The sequence below is a fragment of the Prionailurus viverrinus genome, chromosome B1 (genome assembly GCF_022837055.1).
Source record: "Prionailurus viverrinus isolate Anna chromosome B1, UM_Priviv_1.0, whole genome shotgun sequence".
Classification (NCBI taxonomy): domain Eukaryota; kingdom Metazoa; phylum Chordata; class Mammalia; order Carnivora; family Felidae; genus Prionailurus; species Prionailurus viverrinus.
The window spans coordinates 74825405-74838325 of record NC_062564.1 but is presented as its reverse complement, the minus strand read 5'-3'; the positions used below and the strand labels follow the sequence as shown (position 1 = coordinate 74838325).

Sequence of the window (12921 nt, the reverse complement as noted above, 5' to 3'; positions counted from 1 at the left end):
ATTTGTAAAGTTAGGAGTAAAAAAAAAAATACATGACTTAAAAACACTACAGTTTAAAGGAAGAAAGAAAGTAGAAGCACGCAGACCAGTGAGGAATCTTTTATAGCCAAATGAAGTGATAAAGAGCCTGACATAGGGTAAATTCCAATAGCAGCAGAAAGGAAAGAATACAGTGATTTCAAGTCTGCATGACAGGGGTTGGGAAATCAAGAGAGGAAGCCAATTTGGCTTGAAGGTTGTAAGGGATGAGGAATGGGTATTTATTCCGTTTAACCCAGTGCTCAGTTTGAGGTGATGACAAAATATTCACATAGAAACAGTTGGTAGGATGTTAATGATGTGAGTTTGGAGTTGGAATGAGCAGGGTCAAGGCTTCAGAGATAAAGGTTTGGAAGTCATTGCCTTTGAGAATAACATTGTTGTCACATCTTCTTTTGACCTTACTATAAAATTTTTTTTAATTTGCCTTTACTCTCAAGGATTTATGTTCTTAGAGAGTCCTAGAGATAGTCTTTGTTTTCAGCTTTCCACAGTTGTCATTAACCTAAGTTTCAATTTGAACTCCTTAATCAGCTAAAAATCAACTAAAATAAAATCTATAAAGAAACTCTGATCTTTTTCTCTTATTTAACTCTTAAAAACTATAAAGAGATAATATTGATCTCTGTTTTATGTTAAGCAATCAATAACTGTAATTTGGATGAAGACTTAGATTCATGAGAAAACTTTTTTATTGTTGAGCAACTTTTACCCTTTTATTTTTAATAACTCTAACAAAAGGAGGAAAAAGCAAGCCTTTAGGCTTACAAACTGTCTTATCATCCCTGTTTGCTTTCTTGGCAGTGTGAAATGCCTGAAATCTTGTGTTTTTTCTTCTTTTGTTAAAATAAGCTGAATTTGTACCTTAATATCTCCTTTATACAAAGTGTCAGGTAATCCACGCAGCACTTGAATTTTAACAAAATATACTCTTCCTATTTCTTAAATATTGTATATTGAATTTTTTAAAACATAGGTTATTTTAAACATCATGTAGTGTGTTAGTTTGTAATTTGATAATATCCTAAAGGTTAATGCTTGTCTTTACAGCTGTTTTTTGCAGCTTTTGGGGGAGGAGGATTTCTTTGACATCTCTCATTTCATGGCTTTTCAAGTGTCTTCCCATAGCAACACTTCTGTTCTAAAATGAGAGGCCAGATAACCCGACAGTTAAAATGATGCATAAAGTAAAAGCAAACAGTCACTGAGTAAAGGACTAGGAACCATTCCTGTGACTGTTGTAATATATTTTAGTAGCCAAACATTGTGAGAATGTTTTTGTTTCATTCTTACAACTTAAAAAAAATTTTTTTGAGAAGGATTGAAAGGTGGATTCTTCTCTATATTTTAGAAAATTGAAGCGTTTATATGTAGTTAGTCTAGCCTTCCTTCTTTCTGGGAAAACAAAGAAAATAGATGTGTAAAATACACATTCCTGTGTGTGCATTCATGCTGAGTGATATGTGCACATCTCTCTTGTCATTTACTTTTAATGGAGAAATTTGAATTCTATTATGTACAATCTGTGCTCTTTATCCACCCACCCCCAAGATATATTATGTTTACCTTTAACCTAAACAATCCTTATTAATCTCTGATATTCTCTTCCTGTTTTACTGAACAACATTGAGTTGCATAGCAGTAACAACAGAGTTAATTAGGCTTTTCTAATGTTTCTGTTTCATCATTATTTCTCTTTTTCCTGTCTTTTCAGTAATGTAACATGAGCTGTTTTGTGACTTAAGGCAGTTTATTTACCTTTCATTGTTCCTTTCATGGTTCAAAACAAAACATAGGCTACTTTAGTAACGAGAAGAGAATAGACATTCCTGGAATTTTGTAGACTTTGTGAGAAAGGTACCATGCCTCCTTTTACAGCCTCATGATGCCTAGCAATGGTGTTTAAATATATAATAGTTATTTTAGCAAACGTGAGTTTGTGTGTCTTTCCAGAATTGAGGTATACTGCAGGGAAGAGAAAGAGATGGAAGAAAATGAGAGTCCACCATAACAGGACAAAAGGGCAAATCCTGATTACTTCATTCTTTGCTTTAGTGAGGGCAAAGCATACTCTCAAAAATGCCTCTATCGTCTGCAGTGTGTACTGTTGCTTGTGAAGAGAAGGCAAAAAATTTACAGAAAAAATATGCACATCGTAGTGAGCAATCCATGGTTTTTTAAAAAAATTTTTTTAATGTTTTTATTTATTTTTGGGAGAGAGCAAGACAAAGTGTGATCAGGGAAGAGGCAGAGAGAGAGGGAGACACAGAATCCAAAGCAGGCTCCAGGCTCTGAGCTGTCAGCACAGAGCCCGACGCAGGGCTTGAACCCACAGACTGAGATCATGACCTGAGCCGAAGTCAGGCGCTCAACCGACTGAGCCACCCAGGCACCCCTCATGTTTATTATTTTAAAACAACTTTTTACATGGCTTGGAATCACATAAAACATGAAAAGTCATTTAAGATTAATATTTCCTTTAACAGAACTATAATTTGGGAGTGGTAAATCTCTTTTCAGAGCTCCTAATGTATTAGGGGAGGAAAACTTGAATATATCAAAAGAGTCAACAAAGCAGCTTAGAGTATAAATAAAAAGTAAGGATCTTACTGATTTTATTATGTTATTATTTTAAGAAAGATGAAATATACTCCTACTTTAAGGTAATGTCAATTAATTAGCAGTACCCATTAAATGCAGGGTTTTTCCCTCTGTTATATTTCAGTGACTTGAGGATGACAAGGGGGACTAAAAAAGATGAACCAGACTTGGGGATGTATCCTGGACACATATTTGATTAATGCACTAACTTCATTTAAAAACCTTTTTTAAAAAAATCATAGTCATTCTGAATCTTAGATTGATGAAAAAACTGTTGTTTTCACTTGATGCCATGTTTCATATATAATCATAATACAATAATATTCTTGAATATTAGGATTTCTTTTCTAATATATTATTTAATACACTATTTTTTCTAATATATTACAGATTTATTTCATATGTATCTTATTATGAATTTGGCTTTTCAGAAAATCCATGAACTAAAATGGGACGCAGGAGAAAGAGAGAATACACAGAGAATAGAACACCTAGAACAAAGTAAACATATTCATGTAATATCCAGCTATATATGTAGTTGTGATGCTTCGGTGACTATGCAAATACATACGGTAATAGGAGATATTTAAAACCTAGTACATCTTTGTAAAAATAGGCTATAAATGTTTGGAAAAGCTTGGAAGGCAAAGGTATTCTTATTTACTAAAACTTGTCTTTGAGAGGAAAAAAAATAAACGTCTAAATGTTAAAACTGGCTATTTCTTGCCAAATATTAAGAAGCATGTTAATCATTACTTAATATGTACAAGTAGATATTCTTGAAATCTTTTTCTTCACTGTCAAAAGAAAAGGACCCTAACTTCTTACTCTTGATAATTTTTAAATATTCATGCCAATGACTTACCATCATCTTTATTTCTACAACTGGAGGTATAAATGGGATTACCTCTTGGCATTTGCTCATAGGTCAAATGAAATTAAGTTCCACAGTAAAAGAACCCTACTGGTTCTAAATAAAAAAATAAGCATTTATAGATTGAAATATGTAAGTATGTATAATAAGCAACCTCAACACTGTGCCAAATATGATTACCTACATTTGGATTCTGTGGAACATTCCCTTACTCATGCAACTTTACTTCCAGACTTAATTCCTGAGTATATTTCATCATATAATTTGGTATCATAATATCGTGTTGTTGTTGTTCTTTTTTTCATTCATTTAACAAACAATTATTAGATACGTACTGCGTGCCAGGAAGTGTTCTGGATATTGTTGATACCCAGTGAGCAAACAAAAACAAATTCTACCCTCAAAGAGCTTATCGCCTAATAAAAGAAACAACATTGATCAAATCACACTGAAACATGTATATAAAATTTTCGCTGTAGCGATGGTCTCGAGGAGAGGTACATAGTTCATTAAGTGGTCAGGGCAGGCTTCCATGAGAAAGTGATGTTGAGCATTAACTAGGTAAAATGAGAAGCAAAGAGTATTCCAACTAGAAAGAACCACATATGTAACAGCCCTGTGGCAGGAGAGGGTGTGGTATGTTCAAAGAGTAAATATGATAGGAGCCAATGTGACTAGAGTATAGGACTGACCGGGAGGCAAGCAAAGGCCAGACCATCCATGCAGGTCTTATAGACTACATTAAGGAAAAGTTTGTTTTAGTATCTGTGGGGAGCCATTGAAAGAATTCTTGGCCAATGAGAAGTCTAAAATATGGAGCATAGATCTTAGTTAGAACCTGAGAGTGAATATAGTAGTTTAGACAAGAGATGATGAGAACTTGTTTAGGGGGGTGGTAGTGGATATGGAATGAACTGAGGATGTCAAGAGATACTTAAAAGGTAAAACAAAAAAACATATAAAATACTAAGAGCAGATCGATACGTAATTGGCACCTTTAACATTTTATTCTTTTATTCATCAAATATTTATTGGTTGCTTTTTTATGAGCCAGGGATAAATAGTAGAAATATAAATGGGCTTGCCCTTGTAGAGCTTATGGTCAAATAAGAGAAATCGGCATTAACCAAATAACTATATAAATACAAACTATGATAAGTGTTGTAAAGGGAAAATAGAGGAGTCATGTGAGTATACAAAGGGGACTTGGCTTGGTGTGGGGTATTGTGGAAGGCTAGAGGAAGTGATATTGAGGCTGAATTCCAGAGGGCTACAAAGGAGCTGACTTAAGGTGTGTGGAGGAAAGGGATTTTAAATAAAAGGAATAGAATATGCAAAAGCCAATTGAAGGTCAGTGAGGCCAGAGCATAATGAGGATGGGGGAAGCATAGCTCTGGATGAAACCAGACAGGTATATAGGGCCTACATAAGGATGAAGTGACATAGGTACAGGGTTATTCATTACGGCATCGCTTGTAATATCAAAGGAAGAGAAACAACGCAGCAGTTCACCAGTAGGGGACAAGTTAAATAAACTGTGGTTCATTTACAGAATGGAATATTTTGTAGCTATTAAAGAAAAAAAGAGTAAGTATGCTATTGATAGAAGGATCCTTAGGACATACTGTTAATTGAAGAGTAAGGTGCAAAGCAGTGTATATGGTAGAATATCTTTTGTGTAAGAAAGGAAGGAAATAAAAATGTATAATTTTACATAAAGATTTGTGCTTGCATAAGAAAACCTGGAAGAATTAACTAAAATCAGTTACCTATAAGGGGACACTGGTCAGAGACAGGAGTGAAAGTGAGACTTCTCATTATATACTTTTTATATTCTTTCAGTTTTGATCCTACTTATTGAAATGATAAGACTAAATTTTTAAAATAAATGCAAGTAAGTATAGCTAGAAAATATTTGTTTTTTAAGTAGTGTACACCTTATCTTTTTTTCAAAATGAGACCCAACTAGATTTCTATTTTTCAGACATGATCTGATACATGTATTTATATAGCCTATACTTTTTCTTTAGGCTTAAAATCAGATGATCAATTTTGTGTTGGAGAGAATAGAAAAACAGTTAACTTGCCAGGACATGAGTTCCCTGCATTATTCTTAAGTGACAGATTAGAAATGTAGAAATGGTGTGATATAGTACCTTTTATTTATATCAGAAAATATTTCCTAAATACAAATTTGAAAAGAAAAGAAAATGTTTTCATGTATAGTACCATGTTTGCTATTGCTAGTGGTTTGGCTTCCATGCCTCTGTAAACATTTTGCTAGACCCACGTGAAGGAGGAAAAAGTTGTCTGGGGTTTGCACTGCCTCCTCTCTTTCTTCGGAAAAGAGACAGAAATTAACTATCTTTATATAAACCATGCAGCCAAAAAGAATTGGGAGTTGAGGGTTGCTTTTGAAATTAGTATCATCTAAGGCGTACCTGTCTGGAATCAGTATGAAATTTGTAATCATCAACTGGTGAATGAGAGAGAGAGTACAACTAGCTAACCAATTCGTCAGTTGTGCTGAGATTTCCAGATTTTTGTGAAGAAGTATTTAAAATTTTTTTTTAATGTTCATTTATTTTTGAGACAGAGAGACAGAGCATGAACGGGGAAGGGTCAGAGAGAGAGAGGGAGACACAGAATCCGAAGCAGGCTCCAGACTCTGAGCTGTCAGCACAGAGCTGACGCGGGGCTCGAACTCATGGACCTTGAGATCATGACCGGAGCCGAAGTCAGGCGCTCAACCGACTGAGCCACCAGGCGCCCCATGAAGAAGTATTTTATACACAAGACTTAAAAGCCCCCAGAAGGGATAGCTTTATAGTCATCAACTGTTGTTTTTATAGATTTCACTTGGTCTTCTCTGACTTTTATAGATTTGACTTAGTCTTCTCTCTCTCTCTCTCTCTCTCTCTCTCTCTCTCTCTCTCTGGCAATTATAAGGTACTTATGTTTTCTGACCCTTTTTGGTCAGAAGTGATCAGTTCATTTGGAGGATAGAGTTTGAGTTTCATTTTCCTTCTGTATATGTTAGAGGAGAATGGATTGCTTGCTTTCACTTTGTGTGAATAGGGTGCACTTATAAAAATTTACTTCTTGGGGCACCTGGGTGGCTCAGCTCAGTCAGTTAAGTGTCTGACTTTGGCTCAGGTCATGATCTCAGGTCGAGCCCCGAGTCATGCTCTGTGCAGACAGCTCGAATTCTGTGTCTCCCTCTCTCTGCCCCTCCCCTCCTTGCGCTCTCTCTCTCTCTCTCTCTCTCAAAAATAAACATTTAAAAAAATTTACTTCTTAATTATTACTTCTGTAGTGTTATCTGTTCTATAAAATGTTTGATACCTGTGTACTGCTCAGATCCACATTTCACTTACTTTGCCAACCTTATGTATCACCCAAGTCAGATTGCCAGGTTTTGTGATTAAGGTGAGTTTTCTCAACGTTTGTTTATTTTTGGGACAGAGAGAGACAGAGCATGAACGGGGGAGGGGCAGAGAGAGAGGGAGACACAGAATCGGAAACAGGCTCCAGGCTCTGAGCCATTAGCCCAGAGCCTGACGCGGGGCTCGAACTCACGGACCGTGAGATCGTGACCTGGCTGAAGTCGGACGCTTAACCAACTGCGCCACCCAGGCGCCCCTAAGGTGAGTTTTCAAGTGATCAATTTAAGATATGAACAGATCACTAGTAATCTGCGTTAGTTTTGGTGGCAGTGGCAGTACTGTACTTTTCTCCTTAGTTACAGTCTTTTGATTTACTTCAAAATAAAACCTTTAATTGGCATCTCTGAGTAAAACTGCAGAAGACACTAGCAGTGTTTAAGAATTTGAGGAGCGCCTGGGTGGCCCAGTTGGTTAAGTGTCCAACTGTCGATTTCAGCTCAGGACATGATCAAGACCTACATGGAGGGCTCTGCACTGACAGCGGGGAGCCTGCTTGGGATATTCTCTCTCTCTCTCTCTCTCTCTCTCTCTCTCTCTCTCTCTCTCAAAATAAATAAACTTTTAAAAAAATAAATAATTTGACTTAGCATTGTTCTTTTTAACCTTTACTTGAAGTCCTCTCAGTAATGACTCAACACTTTGGTTTTGACCATATGCCTTCCACCTATAATGTTACACCTTACAATATTCTGGTTTTCTATCTGTATTTCTTCCATTAAATTTTCAAAAAATGCACTTTTCACAGACTTTCAGTAAAATTTTTAAGGTGCTTGTTTGGGGCTATTATAATGTCTTATCCTAAGGAAGTATTGTATAAAGGTATTATGACAGACTTCTTGCTGACAAGCAATATACAGTCTAATGGAGGACATTTAGTAAAACCTACTATATACAAAATGTTGATTTATGCAGGAGAAAGAAGAACTACAGAATTTGATGAAGAATATTAGTGTGGACAGTGTGGGCTCTTAGAAGTACCTGCTAGGCTAGTGGCATGACTTGAACAGAACCACACAAGAATGAGTAACATGAACATTAGTGGAAAAGGTTAGGAAAAAAAAATTCTTGAAGAAACTCTGGAGCATATGTTTTAAGTTATCTGTAAACTTTTGTTAAATTTTCTGTTCTTAAAGTAGAGTGTAGTATAACTGCTTGTGGATTTTTTTTTTAAAGAAAAATAGTGGTTTTATCATAACAAATTTTGGTAAATCTTTTTTATTAAGCTTATAAACAGTTGTTAGGTACATACGATCAGAATTTTTGTAAGTCGTATAAGAGATTGGGTTCTTAATCTTTAAAAAAAAAAAAGTTTTCCGAGATATAATACAGAACCACACTTACAATGGAAAACTATTTTATGAATATAACGATGGGTGTGAATGGGCCATTGGTTTAGCTGGAAGTTCTTGTTGCCCAATGTCCAAAGGCCAGGGAGAACAAGGTCACCTAATTGGTTGAAGGAAATACTCAGCTCCTTAACTACTCTTCTATACCTAAATTCATATTTATCTAGGAGCTCAGATGCTATCTTGAATGATTTTTGGTACTTAATATTTCCTCTAGCAACTTGAAAGTTTCTTTCTTCCCCTGTGTACTACCCTGCTACCCAGGGCTTTCTCCAATTAAAGCACATACCATACTGTGCTGTGAATGTCTGTTAGTCTGTTTCTTTCCTTAGAGGTAAGCTCCATGGCTGCATCTATAGAGCATTCCCCTTCTCCAGCAAGTGAATTGATGCACACTGATCTTTGAGTAATCTGTATATGGAGGAAATGCTCTATAAGTATTTTGTTTAATATCTATGTGTGTATCTATCTACTGTAATCTAGATGATCATATACCAGCGTACAGATGATGATAATGAGGTTCAGAGGTTAAATAATTTGCCCAAAGTCTCACAACCAGACCAGGATTCAGATCTAGATCTGTTTGACTCCACAACCCTGCTTTTAATTAATGTGCTATAATGCTGCTCCAAGTAGGGTTCTTAACATAGCAGAGGAAGAAGATGGGAGATAACCTTGAAAAACAGAAGCCATGTGGGTCATATCCAAAACTGGAGCTCTTAGAAGGAAGGGAGAAGGGGAGGGAGCTAACACTGTAAACCATAGAATGAAAGGGCAATAGACATTTTTGTTAAAGGGGGAGAAAACCTGTGCATTGAGAATTTTAACCTACCCTTGGATACAGAATTATGAGGCCTCAGCACATTCTGTGACCTATCATTACTGGAATTGTGTGTCATCGGTTATCTGCTTTTCGAAATAGGACTGCCCTTTTTTTTCCCTCCTAGGATGCTTTTTTTTTTTTTTGAAACATACTTGTCCAAGATTTGTTGAAACCTATCCCAATGAGTCAAAAAATAAAATCTATTCTTCCACCTCCACTTGTGGTTCATATTTGTCTTTCCTTCTCTTAACTCCCTTCCCAGTGTCCACACCCATATTTTTTATCGTACTTTTTTCTCAGCTGTTGCTTTGACATGACAGGCATTTCCAAAGCTATTACAAAGTAATAAAATTACACTTCACAAACCTAATAAAAGGCCAAGACAGGTATACTTCCCTGTTTAAATAATTAGAGGCAAAGAAAGGAGTTAATTCTTTACATGTTAGTGATTTAGAGACTTCTTACTAAAGAATAATTTTAGGGGTGCCTGGCTGGCTCAGTTGGTGGAGCATGTGACTTGAACTCGGGGTAGTAAGTTCAGGCCCCCCGTTGTGTAGAGATACTTAAAAATAAAATCTTAAAAAAAAATGATTTTATTTCAACTTTTCCTCACATGTTTAACCTAACCTCGGTATTGTTGTTCACTTCATATAAACCCTTATTTTATAGAGTTATTGGGAGAGTCAATGCTTTGAACAATTATGAATATATTAAAACAAGTTACTTTTATTTGAATTAGAAGTTGCCTCTTTTTGGGGCGCCTGGGTGGCTCAGTAGGTTAAGCATCTGACTTCAACTCAGGTCATGATCTCACAGTTCATGGGTTTGAGCCCTGCATTGGGCTCTGTGCTGACAACTCAGAGCCTGGAGCCTGCTTCGGATTCTGTGTCTCGCTCTCTCTCTGCCCCTCCCCTGCTCATGCTCTGTCTCTCTGCCTCTCAAAAAAATAAACATTTAAAAATTTTTTTAAAAAAGTGCCTCTTTTTTAAAGTATCTCTGATAAGAAAGTAGGTAATTAATCTAAATTTGATTTGGAAAAAAAGTTCATTTGGTAGAAATAAAGTACCTTTTTATGGTTTTGATGCCTGTGCAGTAATACTTTAAATTTTTCGGTTGGTAAACTTTGTAAATGGTATTTATCTTCTATTGATATATGCTGTGTAAGCAGGAGAAAGTTTTCGGTATAATCCACTTGGCATCAGCTCTCAGACCTGCTCTTAAATTTCTCTTACCCAGTTTCTATTTAAAACCTCAGCTTGTCTCTGCCTTAGTAGTCAGTGTTGAAGTTTGTTTTGCCCTTTAACAATCGAAGTATTGTATGGCATATTTTAGGTCATTCACCAGATGTTGCTATCGTGGTTTTGCTTATGTCTGATCCGGGTTGCTCATTGTTTGGCAGATCTTTATGAAAGTTCTTTGTAATTGAGTTCACAATGATTTAGTGTATTTCTAAATTACTGTAATTGTTTCTGCTGTTAGGTTTTGAAAATTTGTCAAATTTGTCATCATCCCATTTCTGCCTGGAACTGTTACCTCTATCTTCTTTTGCTCCTTTTTTAAGTCTCTGCTTCTCTCTTGTATTTCACTCATCCTTATAGCCTCTTTAAATCTTTTCTAAGTTAGGACATACATAAATAAATAGTTCCTGCTGTGTAAGTATGGAAAGAGTGTACAAAAGTTTAATATTGCATTACTCTTCATAATTTAAAAAGAATTAACTTTTATTTCTTTCATGTGCTCCAAACCTTGTGTTAGATCCTGTCTTGAGGATGTTTAAATGCCACATCAGAGCCAGTGACAAAATGAAGAAGGAGGTTAAAACATACCTTCTGTACATTGCTACCTTTCCTTTGAGTGCCCTGCCATACCTTTTGTTTATTTGTTTCAAGCTTTGTTTAAAAGCTTTCCAAAATGTCTGTTGCCTTATGAATAGAGTCAGGTTAGCATAGGTAAAAAAAAAACATGGACCTGTCGTGGGATAAGACCTTCCACTCCCAGCTCATCTGCTAACTATCTAACCTTAAGCAAGTTACTTAACTTTCTGAGTGTTTTTTTAACTGTAACATGGAGAGAAGAGAAGCCTGTACAGAGTAGATGTAAGGGTAACATATTACCTGTCACAAAGAAAGCGCTTCACAAAAGTGTCACCCACCATATCAAATACTTGCAAATACTGACAAAAATACTTGGCGTTTTTTTTATTCTGTGTGCTCATCACTTCTCGTGATCCGATAATATAAATACAAATGTAAATTGCAAAAGTGTAATGACCCTAAAATACTTCCTCAAGCATTTTTGGCTTTTTGCACCTTCTCCTAAAAGTACATTCTGACCTTTCCTCCACCTTACTTTCTTCATCTATCTTCCTCCCAGTTCTGTTTGAGAAACTGGTATCTATCCTACACTGACTTTCACAAGGCCAAATAGTCTACTAAAGTAAACCTGATAAACAAGCCAAGTAACTTAGACTAACACTTTTAAGTCTCATTAAAACTACTTATACATAGTGACAACTGCACAGTCATTATAAAGATTGCAAAAATTAGTTCTCTTTAAAATTGTATTTGCAGCTCTTTTTCTGTATTACTTAATTGTTCTTAAACGTCCTGAGGATTCTTTGTGGCATCGGTCAGAGCTGCATTGATATTCTATAAATAATACAGTCATTATATGAAGACATCATATGAATACATACTGTAGTGAAAATTAGTTTATCAAAAATTTAGAGAAAATGAAGCAAAAATAGAGGCAGAAAAGCCCAAAGCTTTTAATTTGTTTATGTAGAAAGTAAGTATATTCATATTGATAATTGATTTATTAATTTATTTTAGTTCCCATTTATATTTGGGCTAGTAATGGTTTGAGTGGTTAAGAGTCAGTTTACCATTCCTATTTAAATGTCCATCTGATTTTTAAGACCTACTACCAAAACTAAATAGTGTACTAGGATAACACTTACATAATCGGTGCTAATGGAAAAATGAGGTAAGTTAACCTGTTTTGGTATAAAAAGGCTTCTGAGATTAAAGTAACAATGAAGTTTTATACTTTATTTCCATGATTACAATTGAAAAGCTGTGAATCCCTACAGGCTGTCTCTATACCAGGGAACTGTTCTGAAGTGTGGATATACTTTAAGAGGCTTACACATCAACCTTCTCACAATTACTGGGAGAATGTTTTGGTGAAAATGGGTATTGTGTCATTTTGTTGTGAAAACTAGAAGTCAGTCTTAAAAAGCACCCTCTTTCCTTGATTTCCCACGGGTTAAGTTTCAGTGGAGTTGGGGAACATTTTGCATACAGGTAATACACCTGGTTTGAGGCTTTGTTGCTGTGTCTTTGTGTTGGGTTTGTCAGCCACCTCAAGGGGGTACAGAAACTGACTTCTCAGTGGACATCTGTGTTGACTGACACTCGTAGAGTTAGCTACAAAATTGTCTGACGCCCTTCCCGCTTTCTGACAGTAACTTTCAGACTGTTGTAACAGCTCTCTCCGGGTACACCACAGGAATCAAATCCCGCACTCCATGCTTATTGTCTCCTTTCATTCTAAAACACTGGGAATTAACATTCAAGTCAAAAATTTTCGTGACCCAAAAAGCCATAAAGTAATTGTCTAGAATCTATTTCTAAAAGTTAGAATCTCACACTAAAAATGCAGAAACCCCTCAGTTGCTCTATAACTCCAGGAGCCAAGGATCATCCAAAGAAAACAAAAAAACAAGAAAGGCCAGATCATCCTAGTAAGGCAAGTTGTAAAATTACTTTGTGACCCAGGTAGGTTACTAGT

The 12921-nt window shown here is 35.9% G+C and overlaps 1 protein-coding gene across 6 annotated transcripts in view; it reads left to right on the top strand.

Annotated features, from left to right (window-relative positions):
* ARFIP1 (ADP ribosylation factor interacting protein 1) overlaps positions 1–12921 on the top strand; it is a 135317-nt gene that overhangs the window by 110702 nt on the left and 11694 nt on the right. The window contains exon 9 of one of the 6 annotated variants that reach the window (XM_047855871.1): positions 3072–3754. The exons of 3 other annotated variants lie outside the window; for them this stretch is intronic. In XM_047855871.1, coding sequence (XP_047711827.1) covers positions 3072–3230 — 159 coding nt within the window. In that variant the 3' untranslated portion in view covers positions 3231–3754. Of the gene's footprint in view, positions 1–3071; positions 3755–12921 lie in introns of those variants that run through there. 2 more of the 6 variants (XM_047855867.1, XM_047855869.1) reach the window with 2 other exon arrangements.